The 20,000-nt window shown below is 44.1% G+C and overlaps 1 protein-coding gene across 3 annotated transcripts in view; it reads left to right on the top strand.

Annotated features, from left to right (window-relative positions):
* Window positions 1–20,000, top strand: part of LOC106596771 (receptor-type tyrosine-protein phosphatase mu) — a 548,750-nt gene that overhangs the window by 269,811 nt on the left and 258,939 nt on the right. For all 3 annotated transcript variants that reach the window (XM_045714448.1, XM_045714447.1, XM_045714446.1), the window contains exon 13: window positions 15,207–15,483. In XM_045714448.1, coding sequence (XP_045570404.1) covers window positions 15,207–15,483 — 277 coding nt within the window. The remainder of the gene's footprint in view (window positions 1–15,206; window positions 15,484–20,000) is intronic.

The raw sequence follows: 20,000 nt of genomic DNA, 5'->3' as shown, positions 1-20,000 counted from the left end.
CCCTGGTTATCAGATAGACTCTCCTCCCCCTGGTTATCAGATAGACTCTCCTCCCCCTGGTTATCTCTCTCCTCCCCCTGGTTATCACTCTCCTCCCCCTGGTTATCACTCTCCTCCCCCTGGTTATCACTCTCCTCCCCCTGGTTATCACTCTCCTCCCCCTGGTTATCACACACTCCTCCCCCTGGTTATCACTCTCTCCTCCCCCTGGTTATCACTCTCTCCTCCCCCAGGTTATCACTCTCTCCTCCCCCTGGTTATCACTCTCTCCTCCCCCTGGTTATCACTCTCCTCCCCTGGTTATCACACTCTCCTCCCCCTGGTTATCACACTCTCCTCCCCCTGGTTATCACACACTCCTCCCCCTGGTTATCACACTCTCCTCCCCCTGGTTATCACTCTCCTCCCCCCTGGTTATCACTCTCCTCCCCCTGGTTATCAGATAGACTCTCCTCCCCTGGTTATCTCTCTCCTCCCCTGGTTATCACTCTCCTCCCCCTGGTTATCACTCTCCTCCCCCTGGTTATCACTCTCCTCCCCCTGGTTATGACTCTCCTCCCCCTGGTTATCACTCTCTCCTCCCCCTGGTTATCACTCTCCTCCCCCTGGTTATCAGATAGACTCTCCTCCCCTGGTTATCAGATAGACTCTCCTCCCCCTGGTTATCAGATAGACTCTCCTCCCCCTGGTTATCAGATAGACTCTCCTCCCCCTGGTTATCTCTCTCCTCCCCCTGGTTATCACTCTCCTCCCCCTGGTTATCACTCTCCTCCCCCCTGGTTATCAGATAGACTCTCCTCCCCCTGGTTATCACTCTCCTCCCCCTGGTTATCACTCTCCTCCCCCCTGGTTATCAGATAGACTCTCCTCCCCCTGGTTATCACTCTCCTCCCCCTGGTTATCACTCTCCTCCCCCTGGTTATCACTCTCCTCCCCCTGGTTATCACTCTCCTCCCCCTGGTTATCACTCTCCTCCCCCTGGTTATCACTCTCCTCCCCCTGGTTATCAGATAGACTCTCCTCCCCCTGGTTATCAGATAGACTCTCCTCCCCCTGGTTATCACTCTCCTCCCCCTGGTTATCACACACTCCTCCCCCTGGTTATCACTCTCTCCTCCCCCTGGTTATCACTCTCTCCTCCCCCTGGTTATCACACTCTCCTCCCCCTGGTTATCACTCTCTCCTCCCCTGGTTATCACACACTCCTCCCCCTGGTTATCACACTCTCCTCCCCCTGGTTATCACTCTCTCCTCCCCCTGGTTATCACTCTCCTCCCCCTGGTTATCTCTCTCCTCCCCCTGGTTATCACTCTCTCCTCCCCCTGGTTATCACTCTCCTCCCCCTGGTTATCAGATAGACTCTCCTCCCCCTGGTTATCAGATAGACTCTCCTCCCCCTGGTTATCACTCTCCTCCCCCTGGTTATCACACACTCCTCCCCCTGGTTATCACACTCTCCTCCCCCTGGTTATCACTCTCCTCCCCCTGGTTATCACACTCTCCTCCCCCTGGTTATCACTCTCTCCTCCCCCTGGTTATCACACTCTCCTCCCCCTGGTTATCACTCTCTCCTCCCCCTGGTTATCACACACTCCTCCCCCTGGTTATCACACTCTCCTCCCCCTGGTTATCACTCTCTCCTCCCCCTGGTTATCACTCTCCTCCCCCTGGTTATCTCTCTCCTCCCCCTGGTTATCACTCTCTCCTCCCCCTGGTTATCACTCTCCTCCCCCTGGTTATCAGATAGACTCTCCTCCCCCTGGTTATCAGATAGACTCTCCTCCCCCTGGTTATCACTCTCTCCTCCCCCTGGTTATCACTCTCTCCTCCCCCTGGTTATCACTCTCTCCTCCCCCTGGTTATCACTCTCCTCCCCCCTGGTTATCAGATAGACTCTCCTCCACCTGGTTATCACTCTCCTCCACCTGGTTATCACACTCCAGTCGATGCCAAGTCAATCCTCCATAATTAGTTGGCGTCACACGGAGAGTTTTGGGTAGGGAGGAGGGGAAAAGGAGTGTAACAGGGGAGGAGGAGAGGAGGGGTGAAAATATATCGGCCGGGAAGAGCAGCCGGTCACCTGTGTGTGTGTGTGTGTGTGTGTGTGTGTGTGTGTGTGTGTGTGTGTGTGTGTGTGTGTGTGTGTGTGTGTGTGTGTGTGTGTGTGTGTGTCTTAGACCCCCGTGGCACCACCTCTTTTAACAGTTTAATCTTTTCTTCTCAAACCCCCTTCTCCTCCCTTTGCTTTTTTTTTAATCCCTTTTTTTTTTCAATTTTCTGCTCATGGGGGAGAGAAAGAGATGGCCGGGAGTGCAGGTGTTTGGAATTAAGAATTAGCCGCAATTATTTTGATGTAGCGAGAGAGAGGGGCCGTCATGTGGTGTCAACAGTGGGATCTGAGGTAAAAAAAAAAAAAAAGGCTTGTTATTAAAAGCTATGTTTGTTCTCTACCAGTTAGTATGACCTGCCTCTTACAGAATACCTTTCGTTACTTGGAGCTCACGAGAACTGAGTTACACCTCAACTGTTTTGTTGTTGTTGTGTGTTTGAGTTCTTGTACTTTTTACAGAATATTATTAACTCGCTGGAGCTCATGCACCTAAATATAAACAGTACCATCACTCAAAATGAGTCCCAGCACCTATATCAGTCAAAGTCAACCAGGATGTTGTTCTGCCGTTGAAATCCATGGGCTGGGCCCTGCTAAGCGTTTTTTTCAGGCCACCTAAGTCCGAACAGTGTCAAAGATAAATAAATGGACCTATATATTTTTTAATTATGTTTCAGCTAAAGAACACAGCATTAGAAATAGCAAAATACCAGGAAATTATCTTTAAAACTGCATCATCAACAACAAAAACAATTCTCAGCTTCACGGATAAATGTGTGGAATTGCAGAAAATTGGGTTATAAATGCAAACATTTCTCTGCACCAACAAGATGGAAGCCGCTAAAATGTTCTCTAAAATACAGCCACTCCGACAGGCCGACCGTGCTCATTGCCAAGCCCCGTGCCCACCACCTAAGCCCCTTTTTTTTATCAAGGAAAATCCCTGTTAAGCACTGATTATATTGGTAGATGATTTTAGTCGTAGTAAAATAACTTTGATTTAACATTAAGCTTTGGGTCAGGATCAGAACAAACGAGAAACAAATGTCCAAATAATGGTCTGATCTTGATGCAGCTACTTGTCTTTGCTGGTTGTTTTGCTGATGTTTGTTGTTTTTCCCCATCTTGCCGTAGTGAATTTAAGCTTGTGACTAAATGAATGAGGTGTGACACACCGACACACACACACACACGCACACGCGCCGTCTGATGCCTTCAGATGCTTGCAGTAAGTGGTGGTACCAGCGTGTGGTGACAGGGAGTCGTCTGCTCCGAGGGACATCAGCGTAACATCAGTAATCATCACAGAATCACAAATTAGCTCGCCGTTATTATCAAATTTGCATGGTAGGAAAACTGTCAAGGTAAAAAAAAAAAACAGTAGATATAACTTTTTTTTACTGCATTTTGTTCCAACCTTACTTTCAGTGAAATGTGGACCCAAAAATAATATATTAATAATATAATATAATAAATATATTTCAGTTGTAGTGAAAGGACTATAAAGTTTTCTCAAGTATGCCAAGTAGACCCCAAGTGACGTGTTTGAAGGTTTTTCTGTTGTAAGTTCTCCTCTGTATACAGCAGAGACTCATGTCAAGCCCACAGTACAATAGCTGTTATCAAAACAAAAATATTGTGTTATTTGAGAGACCAAGGTCTAGGTCTTTCACCATGTTGAATAAAATGTCCAAAATCCGCATTAATATAAAATGATTTCCTTTTTTAAAAATTGTATTATTCTGTTTTCGCTGTTATGTTTCTCCAGGTTTCAGTTTTTACCCGTTTATTTTTGTAGTTTTTTTTAGCTTTTCCCTCTCAAAATCACACTTTTTTTAATAGAAAAACAACATTGGATGTTGTAAGTGCACAACAACGGTTAAACCACATCACTTTTGAGGTCTGAGAAAAACCTACGAAATTTGGATTTTTGTAGTTATCCTTTAATTCATCTGTGCACCAATCAGTGACCATTGTTTGGTTAGTGATGTTTCTGTAGCACTCATGTGATTCCAGAGATTGCAGAGTTCAATACATTTTGTTAATTTCCTACTAAAGTTCAATACATTTTGTTAATTTCCTACTAAGTTCAATACATTTTGTTAATTTCCTACTAAAGTTCAATACATTTTGTTAATTTCCTATTAAGTTCAATACATTTTGTTAATTTCCTACTAAGTTCAATACATTTTGTTAATTTCCTACTAAGTTCAATACATTTTGTTAATTTCCTACTAAAGTTCAATACATTTTGTTAATTTCCTACTAAGTTCAATACATTTTGTTAATTTCCTACTAAGTTCAATACATTTTGTTAATTTCCTACTAAGTTCAATACATTTTGTTAATTTCCTACTAAGTTCAATACATTTTGTTAATTTCCTACTAAGTTCAATACATTTTGTTAATTTCCTACTAAAGTTCAATACATTTTGTTAATTTCCTACTAAGTTCAATACATTTTGTTAATTTCCTACTAAAGGTCAATACATTTTGTTAATTTCCTACTAAGTTCAATACATTTTGTTAATTTCCTACTAAGTTCAATACATTTTGTTAATTTCCTACTAAAGGTCAATACATTTTGTTAATTTCCTACTAAGTTCAATACATTTTGTTAATTTCCTACTAAAGTTCAATACATTTTGTTAATTTCCTACTAAAGTTCAATACATTTTGTTAATTTCCTACTAAGTTCAATACATTTTGTTAATTTCCTACTAAGTTCAATACATTCTGTGTTCTCCGCAACGCAGATTTTATAGGACCCTATTTCTTTCAACCCAACAGAAGTTTCTCCAAATCAAATCAAATCTTATTGGTCACATACACGATGTTATTGCGGGTGTAGCGAAATGCTTGTGCTTCTAGCTCCAACAGTGCAGTAATATCTAACAAGTAATATCTATCAAATTACACAACATATACCCAATACACACAACTCTAAGTAGGAATGATTTAAGACCACATACATATAGACGAGCGATGTCAGAGCGGAACGGACTAAGATACAGTAGAATAGTATAGAAAAACAATATATACGTATGAGATGAGTAATGCAAGATATGTAAACATTATTAAGTGAATGAGATACCGTAGAATAGTATTGAATACAGTATATACATATGAGATATACATATGAGATGAGTAATGCAAGATACATAAACATTATTAAAGTGACTAGTGTTCCATTCCTTAAAGTGGCCAGTGATTCCCAGTCTATGCCTATAGTGCAGTAATATCTAACAAGTAATATCTAACAGGTAACATCTACCAATTTCAGAACCAACAGAAATCTAAAGTTAAGGGATGGAATTAAGAATATATAAATATTTGGACGAGCAATGTCAGAGCGGCATAGACTCAAATACGGTAGAATAGAATATAGTATATACATATGAGATGAGAAATGCAAAATATATAAAGATTATTAAAGTGACTAGTGTTCCATTGTTGAAGTGGCCAGTGACTTCAAGTCTATGTATATAGTCAGCAGCCTCTAATGTCCTAATGATGGCTATTTAACATTCTGATGGCCTTGACTGTTTTTCAGTCTCTCGGTCCCAGCCTTGATGCACCTGTACTGACCTCGCCTTCTGGATGATAGCAGGGTGAACAGGCAGTGGCTCGGGTGGTTGTTGTCCTTGATTAACTTTTTGGTCTTCCTGTGACATCGGATGCTGAAGGTGTCCTGGAGGGCAGGCAGTGCCCCCGGTGATATGTTGGGCAGACCTCACCACCCTCTGGAGAGCCCTGCGGTTGCGGGCGGTGCAGTTGCCGTACCAGGCGGTGATACAGCCTGACAGGATGCTCTCAATTGTGCATCTGTAAAAGTTTGTGAGGGTTTTAGGTGCTAAGCCAAAGGCTTAGGTGCTAAGCGCTGTTGCACCTTCTTCACCAAACTGTCTGTGTGGGTGGACCATTTCAGTTTGTCAGGGATGTGTACACCGAGGAACTTGAAACTTTCCACCTTCTCTACTGCGGTCCTGTTGATGTGGATAGGGGGGTGCTCTCTTTGCTGTCTCCTGTGCTCCTGTGCTCCTGTAAACACGCTTGTTACATTGTTACGGCTACAAGGCCCTCCCCCAACCCCCTTCGGCAAATCAGATCACGCCTCCATCCTGTTCCGCCCTGCCTATAGGCAGACACTTAACCAGGAAGCACCCGTGGTGAGGACTGTTCAACTTTGATCTGACTAATCGGAATCTATACTTCAGGACTGTTTTGATCACACGGAATGGGAAATGTTCTGGGTCATCTCGGGGATTAGTATCGACATTGACACTGAATCAGTGACTGGGTTCATCAGGAAGTGCATAGAGGATGTTGTTCTAACTGTGACGATTATCCAAACAAAAGAAATACTTCGAAAAATTTCAACATTTGCGCAGAACTGGAGGTGCGAACCACCTTATTTAACCACGGCAAGATGACTGTGGACGTGTACAAACAGACCAGCTATGACCTCCGTAAGGCAATCAGAGAGGCAAAACAACAGTACAGGGACAAAGTCGAGTCGCAATTCAACGACTCAGACACAAGACGCATGTGGCAGGGACTCCAGACAATCATGGATTATCAAAGGAAAGCCTACAATGTCACGGGTACCAACGCCTCGATCCCGGACAAGCTAAACACCTTCGCCCAATTCAAGGAAAACAACACAGAGCCATTGTTGCTCCCGTACTCCATGGCGACGTAAGACATTCAAGCGTGTTAACCCTTGCAAGGCTGCCGGCACAGAGGGCATCCCAAGCCGCATCCTCAGAGCGAGTGCAGATCAGCTGGCTGGAGTGTTTACTGACATATTCAACCTCTCCCTATCCCAGTCTGCTGTCCCTACTTGCTTCAAGATGTCCACCATTGTTCCTGTACCCAAGAAAGCAAAGGTAACTGAACTAAATGACTATCGCCCCATAGCACTCACTTCTGTCATCATGAATTGCTTTGGGAGGCTAGTTAATTAAGGATCATATCACCTCCACCTTACCAGACACCCTGGACCCACTACAATTCACATACCAACAGATCCACAAATGATGCAATCGCCTGCACAGCCTGGATAATAGAAGTGCCTACACAACCGTTCAAAAGTTTGTGGTCACTTAGAAATGTCCTTGTTTTTGAAAGAAAAGCACATTTTTTGTCCATTAAAATAACATCAAATTGATCAGAAATACAGTGTAGACATTGTTAATGTTGTAAATGACTATTGTAGCTGAAAACAGCTGATTTTTTTATGGAATATCTACATAGGCGTACAGAAGCCCATTATCAGCAACTATCACTCCTGTGTTCCAATGGCATGTTGTGTTAGCTAATCCAAGTTGATAATTTTAAAATGCTAATTGATCATTAGAAAAACCTTTTGCAGTTATGTTAGCACAGCTGAAAACTGTTGTCCTGATTAAAGAAGCAATAAAACTGGCCTTCTTTAGACTAGTTGAGTATCTGGAGCATCAGCATTTGTGGGTTCGATTACAGGCTCAAAATGGCCAGAAACAAAGAACTTTCTTCGGAAACTCGTCAGTCTATTCTTGTTCTAAGAAAAGAAGGCTATTCCATGCGAGAAATTGCCAAGAAACTGAAGATCTTGTACAACGCTGTGTACTACTCCCGTCACAGAACAGCGCAAACTGTCTCTAACCAGAATAGAAAGAGTAGTGGGTGGTCCCAGTGCACAACTGAGCAAGAGGACAAGTACTTTAGAGTGTCTAGTTTGAGAACCAGATGCCTCGCAAGTCCTCAACTGTCAGCTTCATTAAATAGTACCCTTCAAAACACCAGTCTCAACTTCAACAGTCAAGAGTCGACTCTGGGATGCTGGCCTTCTAGACAGAGTTCCTCTGTCCAGTGTCTGTGTTCTTTCGCCTATCTTAATCTTTTCTTTTTATTGGCCAGTCTGAGATATGGCTTTTTCTTTGCATCTCTGCCTATAAGGCAGGGATGCTGGCCCATGTTGACTCCAATGCTTCCCACACGTGTCAAGTTGGCTGGATGTCCTTTGGGTGGTGGACCATTCTTGATACACACGGGGAAAAGGTTGAGAGTGAAAAACCCAGCAGCGTTGCAGTTCTTGACACGCTCAAACCGGTGAGCCTGTCTCCTACTACCATACCCCGTTCAAAGGCACTTCAATATTTTGTCTTGTCCATTCACCCTCTGAATGGCACACATACACAATCCATGTCTCAATTGTCTCAAAGCTTAAAAATCCTTTAACTTGTCTCCTCCCCTTGATCTACTGTACGCTGATTGAAGTGGATTTAACAAGTGACATCAATGAGAGATAACAGCTTTCACCTGGATTCACCTGGTCAATGTCATGGAATGTTTTGTTCACTCAGTGTAGAGTCATTGAACACTGGTCACTTTAATAATGTTTACATCATTTTTGTGAGGACAGACGCTTGGAGACTCGAAGCAAGTACATACAGTGAATATTTAATAAATAACAGACATGAAACAAAACACGGACAGCGTCTGGACAAGGGAAACGTAACGATATTAATGCTGACAGGGATCAAACTGAGGAATAGACAGATGTAGAGAAAGCAATCAATAAAGTGAAGGAGTCCAGGTGAGTCCAATGAAGCGATGATGCACGTAACGATGGTGACAGGTGTGCGTAACGATGGGCAGCCTGGGAGGGGGAGCGGGAGCAGGCGTGACAAATTTGTTTTGTTCAGAAATTGTTTCTGTAGTTAGAAAACTTTTTGATTTGCATTCCTGCAACATTATTTTGTTGAAATTTAAATTGATCTCTGAGAAAATAAGCTAATTGATTACTCACTTCGTTGGCTGGCCCTCGTTTCATATTCGTTGCAAACCCACTGGCTCCATAAGTCTTTCCTAGGTAAAGCCAATGCCTTATCTCAGCTCACTGGTCACCATAGCAGCACCCACCTGTAGCACACACTCCAGCAGGTATATTTCACTGGTCACCCCCAGTTCTGCCTCCAATGATTGGAACGAATTGCAAAAATTACTGAAGCTGGAGACTTATATCTCCCTCACTAACTTTAAGCATCAGCTGTCAGAGCAGCTTACCGATCACTGCACCTGTACACAGCCCATCTGTAAACAGCCCACCCAACTACCTCATCCCCATATTGTTTTTATAATTTTTTTTGCTCCTTTGCACCCCAGTATCTCTACTTGCACATTCATCTTCTGCACATTTATCACTCCAGTGTTTATTTGCTAAATTGTAGTTATTTCGCCACTATGGCCTATTTATTGCCTTACCTCCCTAATCTTACTTCATTTGCACACACTCTATATAGACTTTTCTATTGTGTTATTGACTGTACGTTTTGTTTATTCCATGTGTAACTCTGTGTTGTTGTATGTTGTCGAACTGCTTTGCTTTATCTTGGCCAGGTCGCTGTTGTAAATGAGAACTTGTTCTCAACTGGCCTACCTGGTTAAATAAAAGGTGAAATAAAAATAAAAAGGAAAATAAATAAATAAAACTTCATATGTACAGTACATACTGTATTCTGGACATAGCTCATCCATATAACTACTGCTGTACATACCTTTTTCCTACTTAGATATTTTCCATACTATCTATACACACCACGCATTTATATTACGGAATCTGACATTGCTCTTTCTGATATTTCTTAATATTTTTTTATTTGTGTATTGTACTATTAGACATGACACTGCACCTGCTTTAACATCTGCTAATCTGAGTACTTGACAAATAAACTTTGATTTGAAAAATAATCACACAATGCCCACTGGTGTCAATACAGTTGTCAGATCCTGGGTCTGTAAGAAAACTTTTACTAATTCAGCCTGAGTAGGAAAAAAACTGTTTTTGGGGGGTAGATTGTGTTGACAAACACATCAAATATTGAACTCTTCTGTAACAAATGTGAAGATGCTGTCACTCTTTTAACACATTTCCTAAATCCACAGGAGAGACTGCCACCTCCGCTCAATGCTGTCTCTCTGCTGTCTCTCTGCTGTCTCTCTGTTGTCTCGCTCTCAGTTCAATTCAATTCAAAGGGCGTTATTGGCATGGGAAACATATGTTTACATTTTACATTGCCAAAGCAAGTGAAATAGATAAATGTCTCTCTCTCTTTCTCTCTCTCTCTCTCTCTCTCTCTCCCTTTCTCCCTCTCTCTCTTTCTCTTTCTTTGTGTCTCTGTGTCTCTCTTTCTCTCTCTGTCTCTCCCTCTTTGTCTCTCTCTCTCTCCCTCCATCCTCTCTGTCTATCTCTCCCCCCTCTCTCGCTCTGTATCTCTCTCCCTCCCTCCCTCCTTTCTGTCTATCTCTTCCTCCTTCTCTCTCTCCCCCACTCTCTCACCTCTTATTAACCTCTTTACTTATTCATTTTTCAAACTCTCAAAGGTGACCATCTCTTTTCATTTCCTCTCAGTGGAGGCCTGTGTGTTCAGTTGAATCACTACCCAGCCCCCCTGAGAACCAGATAGAACCCCTCACAGTGATGCCTCTCTCTCTGGGATGGCCTCTCTGTCTGGGCTGGGATGGCCTCTCTGTCTGGGATGGGCTGGCCTCTCTGTCTGGGATGGAATGGCCTCTCTGTCTGGCATGGCCTCTCTGTCTGGCATGGCCTCTCTGTCTGGGATGGCCTCTCTGTATGGGCTGGCCTCTCTGTCTGGGATGGCCTCTCTGTATGGGCTGGCCTCTCTGTCTGGCATGGCCTCTCTGTCTGGCATGGCCTCTCTGTCTGGGATGGCCTCTCTCTCTGGGATGGCCTCTCTGTCTGGGATGGGATGGCCTCTCTGTATGGGCTGGCCTCTCTGCCTGGCATGGCCTCTCTGTATGGGATGGCCTCTCTGTCTGGGATGGCCTCTCTGTCTGGGATGGAATGGCCTCTCTGTCTGGGCTGGCCTCTCTGTCTGGGATGGCCTCTCTCTCTGGGATGGCCTCTCTGTCTGGCATGGCCTCTCTGTATGGGCTGGCCTCTCTGTCTGGGATGGCCTCTCTGTATGGGCTGGCCTCTCTGTCTGGGCTGGCCTCTCTGTCTGGGATGGGATGGCCTCTCTGTCTGAGATGGCCTCTCTGTATGGGATGGCCTCTCTGTCTGGAATGGCCTCTCTGTCTGGGATGGCCTCTCTGTCTGGGATGGCCTCTCTGTCTGGGATGGCCTCTCTGTCTGGGATGGCCTCTCTGTCTGAGATGGCCTCTCTGTCTGGGATGGCCTCTCTGTCTGAGATGGCCTCTCTGTCTGGGATGGCCTCTCTCTCTGGGATGGCCTCTCTGTCTGGGATGGCCTCTCTGTCTGGGCTGGGATGGCCTCTCTGTCTGGCATGGCCTCTCTGTCTGGGCTGGGATGGCCTCTCTGTCTGGGATGGCCTCTCTGTCTGGGATGGCCTCTCTGTCTGGGCTGGGATGGCCTCTCTGTCTGGGATGGCCTCTCTGTCTGGGATGGCCTCTCTGTCTGGGCTGGGATGGCCTCTCTGTCTGGCATGGCCTCTCTGTCTGGGCTGGGATGGCCTCTCTGTCTGGGATGGCCTCTCTGTCTGGGATGGCCTCTCTGTCTGGGATGGCCTCTCTCTCTGGGATGGCCTCTCTGTCTGGGCTGGGATGGCCTCTCTGTCTGGGCTGGGATGGCCTCTCTGCCTGGGAGAGAAAGTATCTGTGTAATAGACGGCTGTGTTAGTATTCTCCTCACACCGACAGACCTGTTAGCTACATCTATTGAGTTACCAGCTGAGAGAGAGAGAGAGAGAGAGAGAGAGAGAGAGAGAGAGAGAGAGAGAGAGAGAGAGAGAGAGAGAGAGAGAGAGAGAGAGAATGTGTAGGGCAGGAAGAATAACAAACCTTGATTGGAGAGGCTTGTCTGGCATTCATTTAAAAGGACATGTTTAAAACTACAACACAACAGCTAATTACCACCGTGATAGAACAGAGAAATAGAAAAGTCATTTCAGAAGTCACAAGTGTTTGATGAAAAGTTCAATCGAGAGACTGTCTTCTGCTCGGGTGTCACTGACGTGCACTGTGCACACCTCTCATCAAGGAATTACGAAACTGAAAAAAAGTTTTTCAAAAAAGTTAATTACAGTCACGTTTGAACGTACAGAGAAACTGAAAAGGGAAATTTGCTAATTCATCTTTGTTAGTAGGACGGCTAGGTAGCCTAGTGGTTAGAGCTTTTGGGCCAGTGACTAAAAGGTTGCTGGTTGAAATACCTGACCAAGGTGAAAAATCTGTCCATGTGCCCTTGCTCCAGCGGCGCCGTACTGCTATGGCTGACCCCGTAAAACAACACACGTCACTTAGCAATAATTAGCTTGTTGACATTCGTTTTCTGTCTAAATCTCATTTAGATTTGTCTTTACATTCATATAGAACGGGACATTACCACAATGCCATAACAGAGGTGAGCTGTTTTTTGCGCGGGTTCAATTAATTAATGAGAAGATAATGCATTTACACTGGTAGTCTACTGCAGAAATCCATTTACTCTGGTAGTCTACTGCAGAAACCCATTTACACTGGCAGTCTACTGCAGAAACCCATTTACACTGGTAGTCTACTGCAGAAACCCATTTACACTGGTAGTCTACTGCAGAAACCCATTTACTCTGGTAGTCTACTGCAGAAACCCATTTACACTGGTAGTCTACTGCAGAAACCCATTTACACTGGTAGTCTACTGCAGAAACCCATTTACACTGGTAGTCTACTGCAGAAACCCATTTACACTGGTAGTCTACTGCAGAAACCCATGTACACTGGTAGTCTACTGCAGAAACCCATGTACACTGGTAGTCTACTGCAGAAACCCATTTACACTGGTAGTCTACTGCAGACACCCATTTACACTGGTAGTCTACTGCAGAAACCCATGTACACTGGCAGTCTACTGCAGAAACCCATTTACTCTGGTAGTCTACTGCAGAAACCCATGTACACTGGTAGTCTACTGCAGAAACCCATCTACAATGGTAGTCTACTGCAGAAACCCATGTACACTGGTAGTCTACTGCAGAAACCCATTTACACTGGTAGTCTACTGCAGAAACCCATGTACACTGGTAGTCTACTGCAGAAATACTAATAAACTAAATTCCTAGGCTAGAGTTCAGTGAGTTCAGTGAGTTCAGGCCAAGCTCGAACCGACCAGCCATGAAGATTAATGTAATCGGAATTGTAATCTGATTTTTGGATTGGTTAATCTCTAATAAATTCTGTTTGTCTGGAAACCATATGTATGAAAAGGTTATCTGGGAATAAAAAGTGTAGTGTATAAATATAGTTAATTAAATGACATATGTCTACATTAACAAACACTGCCTCGCCCGATGGCCTTTCCATGAAGTCTCTTGATTGTTAAAACTGGAAGTATAACATTTCAGTTGAAGATCCAAACTACCCTGACTGTATAATCTCACAGAAGATTGTTTTACCTGGTTAGAATTCAATGATGAAATATCTGCATGTGTACAGTGTGTGCTCTTTTAACCCCTAATGCTTTATAAGGTGTTTGACCTTTAACCCCTAATGCTTCATAAGGTGTTTGACCTTTCACCCCAAATTCTTCAGGAGGTGTTTGTAGGGTTGTTAATGGACCTTGTGGTCAAAATGAGGTCTTGGTGACGCTCTATACCACACAACAGCCTAATTTACATGGGAACGGGGTTTGGGTCATCTCCCCCAAATATTAGAAAGAGACAATTTTGTCCCCCCTGAGTGGCACAGCGGCCTAATTACATTTACATTTTAGTCATTTAGCAGACGCTCTTATCCAGAGCGATTTACAGTAGTGAATGCATACATTTCATTAAAAAAAATTCCATACTGGTCTCCCGTGGGAATCAAACCCACAACCCTGGCGCTGCAAACACCATGCTCTACCAACTGTGCCACACGGGACCAATGTGCTGCATCTCAGTGCTAGAGGTGTCACTACTGACCCTGGTTCGATTCCAGGCTGTATTACAACCGGCCGTGATTGAGAGTCCCATAAGGCGCTGCACAATTGGGCCAGCGTCGTCCGGGTTTGGCCGGGGTAGGCTGTCATTGTAAATAAGAATTTGTTCTTAACTGACTTACCTAGTTAAAACAAGGTTAAATAAAAATGTAAAATATGTCCCTTCCTAGGTTTTATAGAGACCCTGGTTAGAAAATTCCTGAAATCAGGAGGGAATAAACAGGAAATCCAGAATCCTAAAACCATGATTTCTGTGGAATTTTGGAAAACTTTTGGAAAAAGTTTTGCAACCTAATGTTGAAGTGAAACCACAGAGTTCTCTCAGAGCCTTCCTTCTAAAATAGTAATCCAGTATATCGCTATATACTACATGACTTAGTGCAGCTGGACTGGGAGGAGAGAGGTGTTTAAATATTAACTACTGCTGAAAGGCAGCAGGAGGAATCACAACACTAATTAACTGTCCCTTAACGAGGGCAGGTAGAGGTCAGAGGGTAGGTAGTGTCAGGACACCTGGGTCACAGAAAGACAGGAAAAGGGAACTAAAAAGAGAGAGTTTAGGTTTTGTAGAAAACATCTGAGGTGTGTGTTGATAATGGTCGTACTACAACAGGATAAAGTATTAGGGGTTCAACTGGGTTTCTTGGTAAGCAAATTAAAACAAATTAATTAAAACCTTACATCATATATTTTACAATTATGCTTTGTTTATTCTAGAATACTGTATTCACGTATCCCCCCCATTTTCCCCCCCCATCTTACCTCTCTCCCCTCCTTCTCCCCCATATTCTCTCTCCCCTCCTTCTCCCCATATTCTCTCTCCCTCCTTCACTCCCTCCCCCATATTCTGTCTCCCCTCCTTCTCCTCCTCCCCATATTCTCTCTCCCTCCTTCACCCCCTCCCCATATTCTCTCTCCCCTCCTTCTCCCCCATATTCCCGCTCCCTTCCTTGTCCCCCATTTTACCTCTCTCCCCTCCATCTTACCTCTCTCCCCTGCTTCTCCTTCTCTCCCCTCCTTCTCCCTCTCTCCCCTCCCTTCCCTCCTCCCTCGCTTCCCTCCTTCTCCCTCTCTCCCCTCCTTCTCCCTCTCTCCCCTCCCTTCCCTCCTTCTCCCCCATCTTACCTCTCTCCCCTCCTCCTTCCCCTCTGTCCCTTCCTTCTCCCCCCCCCCTAGTGGGTACCAGGTGGTGGTAGAAGAGGAGAGACCTCAGAGGGCGAGAAGGGGTGCGGCTGAGATTCTCCGCTGTTACCCTGTCCCCATCCACTTCCAGAACTCCACAGTCCTGAACTCTGGGTACTACTTCACAGCTGAGTTCCCTGCCGTAGGGCTACAGGCTACTCAACCCTTCACTGTGGGAGACAACAAAACCTACGGTGGATACTGGAACGCCCCCCTACTGCCCCAGAAGAGCTACAGCATCTACTACCAGGCTGTCAGCACGGCTAACGGGGTGGGTACCTCTACTAGGGATATTAAGGTATTGGAGTGGGCGTTAATGGTTGTTCTAGTGGTATTATGGTAATAGTTACTGGAACGCCCCCCTACTGCCCCAGAAGAGCTACAGCATCTACTACCAGGCTGTCAGCACGGCTAACGGGGTGGGTACCTCTACTAGGGATATTAAGGTATTGGAGTGGGCGTTAATGGTTTTTCTAGTGGTATTATGGTAATGGTTACTGGAACGCCCCCCTACTGCCCCAGAAGAGCTACAGCATCTACTACCAGGCTGTCAGCACGGCTAACAGGGTGGGTACCTCTACTAGGGATATTAAGGTATTGGTGTGGGTGTTAATGGTTGTTCTAGTGGTATTATGGTAATGGTTACTGGAACGCCCCCCTACTGCCCCAGAAGAGATACATCATCTACTACCAGGCTGTCAGCACGGCTAACGGGGTGGGTACCTCTACTAGGGATATTAAGGTATTGGAGTGGGCGTTAATGGTTGTTCTAGTGGTATTATGGTAATAGTTACTGGAACGCCCCCTTACTGCCCCAGAAGAGCTACAGCATCTACTACCAGGCTGTCAGCACGGCTAACAGGGTTTTGACCAGTGGTAGCATCCACTCACTCACTCACTCACTCACTCACTCACTCACATTCAGTTGAAGTCGGAAGTTTACATACAGCTTAGACAAATACATTTCAACTCAGTTTTTCACAATTCCTGACATTTAATCCTAGTAACAATTCCCCTGTCTTAGGTCAATTAGGATCACCACTTTATGTTAAGAATGTGAAATGTCAGAATAATAGTAGGGAGAATGATTTATTTCAGCTTTTATTTCTTTCATCACATTCCCAGTGGGTCAGAAGTTTACATACACTCAATTAGTATTTGGTAGCATTGCCTATAAATTGTTTGACTTGGGTCAAACATTTCGGGTAGTCTTCCACAAGCTTCCCACAATAAGTTGGGTGAATTTTGGCCCATTCCTCCTGACAGAGCTGGTGTAACTGAGTCAGGTTTGTAGGCCTCCTTGTTCGCACACTCTTTTTCAGTTCTGCCCACAAATTTTCTATGGGATTGAGGTCAGGGCTTTGTGATAGCCACTCTAATACATTGACTTTGTTGTCCTTAAGCCATTTTGCAACAACTTTGGAAGTATGCTTGGGGTCATTGTCCATTTGGAAGACCCATTTGTGACCAAGCTTTAACTTCTTGACTGATGTCTTGAGATGTTGCTTCAATATATCCACTTAATTTTCCCATCTCATGATGCCATCTATTTTGAGAAGTGCACCAGTCCATCCAGCAGCAAAGCACCCCCACAACATGATGCTGCCACCCCGTGCTTCACAGTTGGGATGGTGTTCTTCGGCTTGCAAGCCTCCCCCTTTTTCCTCCAAACATAACGATGGTCATTATGGCCAAACAGTTCTATTTTTGTTTTATCAAACCAGAGGACATTTCTCCAAAAAGTACGATCTTTGTCCCCATGTGCAGTTGCAAACCGTAGTCTGGAATTTTTATGGCGGTTTTGGAACAGTTGCTTCTTCCTTGCTGAGCGGCCTTTAAGGTTATGTCGATAGAGGACTCGTTTAACTGTGGATATAGATACTTTTGTACCTGTTTCCTCCAGCATCTTCACAAGGTCCTTTGCTGTTGTTCTGGGATTGATTTGCACTTTTTGCACCAAAGTACATTCATCTCTTGGAAACAGAACGCTTCTCCTTCCTGAGGGGTATGACGGCTGCATGGTCCCATGGTGTTTATACTTGCGTACTATTGTTTGTGCAGATGAACGTGGTACCTTCAGGTGTTTGGAAATTGCTCCCAATGATAAACCAGACTTGTGGAGGTTTACAATTTATTTTCTGAGGTCTTGGCTGATTTCTTTTTATTTTCCCATGATGTCAAGCAAAGAGGCACTGAGTTTGAAGGTAGGCCTTAAAATACATCCACAGGTACACCTCCAATTGACTCAAATTATGTCAATTAGCCTATCAGAAGCTTCTAAAGCCATTACATCATTTTCTGGAATTTTCCAAGCTGTTTAAAGGCACAGTCAACTTAGTGTATGTAAACTTCTGACCCACTGGAATTGTAATACAGTGAATTATAAGTGAAATAATCTGTCTGTAAACAATTGTTGGAAAAATTACTTGTGTCATGCACAAAGTAGATGTCCTAACCGACTTGCAATAACTATAGTTTGTTAACAACAAATTTGTGGAGTGGTTGAAAAACAAGTTTTAATGACTCCAACCTAAGTGTATGTAAACTTCTGACTTCAACTGTACATACATACATACATACATACATACATACATACATACATACATACATACATACATACATACATACATACATACATACATACATACAGTACCAGTCAAAAGTTTGGACACACCTACTCATTCCAGGGTTTTTTACTTTATACATGGAATTATGTAGTAACAAAAAAAGTGTTAAACAAATCAAAATATATTTTATATTTGAGATGCTTCAAAGTAGCCACCCTTTGCCTTGATGACAGCTTTGCACCCTCTTGGGATTCTCTGAACCAGCTTCATGAGGTAGTCACCTGGAATGCATTTCAATTAACAGGTGGGTCTTGTTAAAAGTTAATTTGTTGAATTTCTTTCCATCTTAATGTGTTTGAGCCAATCAGTTGTGTTGTGACAAGGTATGGGTGGTATACAGAAGATAGCCCTATTTGGTAAAAGAGCAAGACCAAGGTCAGTCAGGAACATTTGAAGAACTTTGAACGTTGCTTCAACTGCGGTCGCAAAAAAAACATCAAGCGCTGTGATGAAACTGGCTCTCATGAGGACCACCACAGGAAATTAAGACCCACAGTTACCTCTGCTGCAGAGGATAAGTTCATTAGCGTCACCAGCCTCAGAAATGTCAGCCCAAATAAATGCTTCACAGAGTTCAAGTAACAGACTCATCTCAACATTAACTGTTCAGAGGAGACTGCGTGAATCAGGCCTTCATGGTCAAATTGCTGCAAAGAAACCACTACTAAAGGACACCATTAAGAAGAAGAGACTTACTTGGGCCAACAAACACAAGCAATGGACATTAGACCAGTGGAAATCTGTCCTTTGGTCTGGAGTCCAAATTTGAGATTTTTGGCTCCAACCGCCGTGTCTTTGTGAGACGCAGCGGTGGTTCCCACTGTGAAGCATGGAGGAGGAGGTGTGACGGTATGGGGGTGCTTTGCTCGTGACACTGTCTGTGATTTATTTAGAATTCAAGGCACACTTAACCAGCATGGTATCACGTCCTGACCATTAGAGGAAGCAATTGGATTAGTTTTGGTCAGGACGTGGCATGGTTTTGTGTGTTAAGTGTTGTGTTGGTGATTGAACTCCCAATTGAAGGCAGGTGTGTTGAGTTGCCTTTGATTGGGAGTCCTATATAGTAGTGTGTGTTTTTCTTTGGGGTTGTGGGTAGTTGTTTTTGCACTGCGTTTGTTAGCCTGCAAAACTGTTCTTGTCGTGAGTATCATTTATTGTTTTTTCACTGTGGATGCTTTACTTGTGTTCATTAAAAGTATGAGTATTCACATTCCCGCTGCGCCTTGGTCCATTCCTAATGACAAGCCTTACACATGGCTACCACAGCATTCTGCAGCGATACGCCATCCCACCTGGTTTGCGCTTAGTGGAACTATCATTTGTTTTTCAACAGGACAATGACCCAACACACCTCCGGGCTGTGTAAGGGCTATTTGACCAATATGGAGAGTGATGGAGTGCTGCATCAGATGACCTGGCCTCCACAATCACCTGACCTCAACCCAATTGAGATGGTTTGGGATGAGTTGGACCGCAGAGTGAAGGAAAAGCAGCCAACAAGTGCTCAGAATATGTGGGAACTCCTTCAAGACTGTTGAAAAAGCATTCCAGGTGAAGCTGGTTGCGAGAATACCAAGAGTGTGCAAAGCTGTCATCAAGGCAAAGGGTGGCTGCTAAAATAGATTTTGATTTGTTTAACACTTTTTTTGGTTACTACATGATTCCATATGTGTTATTTCATAGTTTTGATTTCTTCACTATTATTCTACAATGTCGAAAATAGTAAAAAATTAAGAAAAAAACTCTTGAATGAGTGGGTGTGTCCAAACATTTGACTGGTACTGTAAGTTTCTCCCTCCCTCAACCAACATACTCCATGGAATGTCCCTTTGTTTCCCCAGATGAGCTACAGTTTTAACTTTGGGTCTGTTTGTGTCCCACAGTATAGTGTTAGCCCACTGAGCTGAAAGCTAGGCATTAGCTCGGGGAGTTAACTCTAGTCTTCAGACCTTGAGCAAAGCTAGTCGTTATGGGCGCTTGGTTCACAGACGTACGTAAGTCTCAAAACGCCCCGAGATTGAGAAATGTTCTGTTGAAAGCCTTTCCACATAGTACTTTTACATCAAACAGTAACACTTCTGATGTTTTATTTACAGTCTAAAATGATAAGACTTACAGTCCCCAAACTGAGAAACTGACACAGAGAGACACACACAGC

The sequence above is a fragment of the Salmo salar genome, chromosome ssa03 (assembly GCF_905237065.1).
Source record: "Salmo salar chromosome ssa03, Ssal_v3.1, whole genome shotgun sequence".
In the NCBI taxonomy this organism is placed as follows: domain Eukaryota; kingdom Metazoa; phylum Chordata; class Actinopteri; order Salmoniformes; family Salmonidae; genus Salmo; species Salmo salar.
The sequence above is the reverse complement of the archived record's forward strand: the minus strand, read 5'-3'. Positions and strand labels throughout refer to the sequence as shown.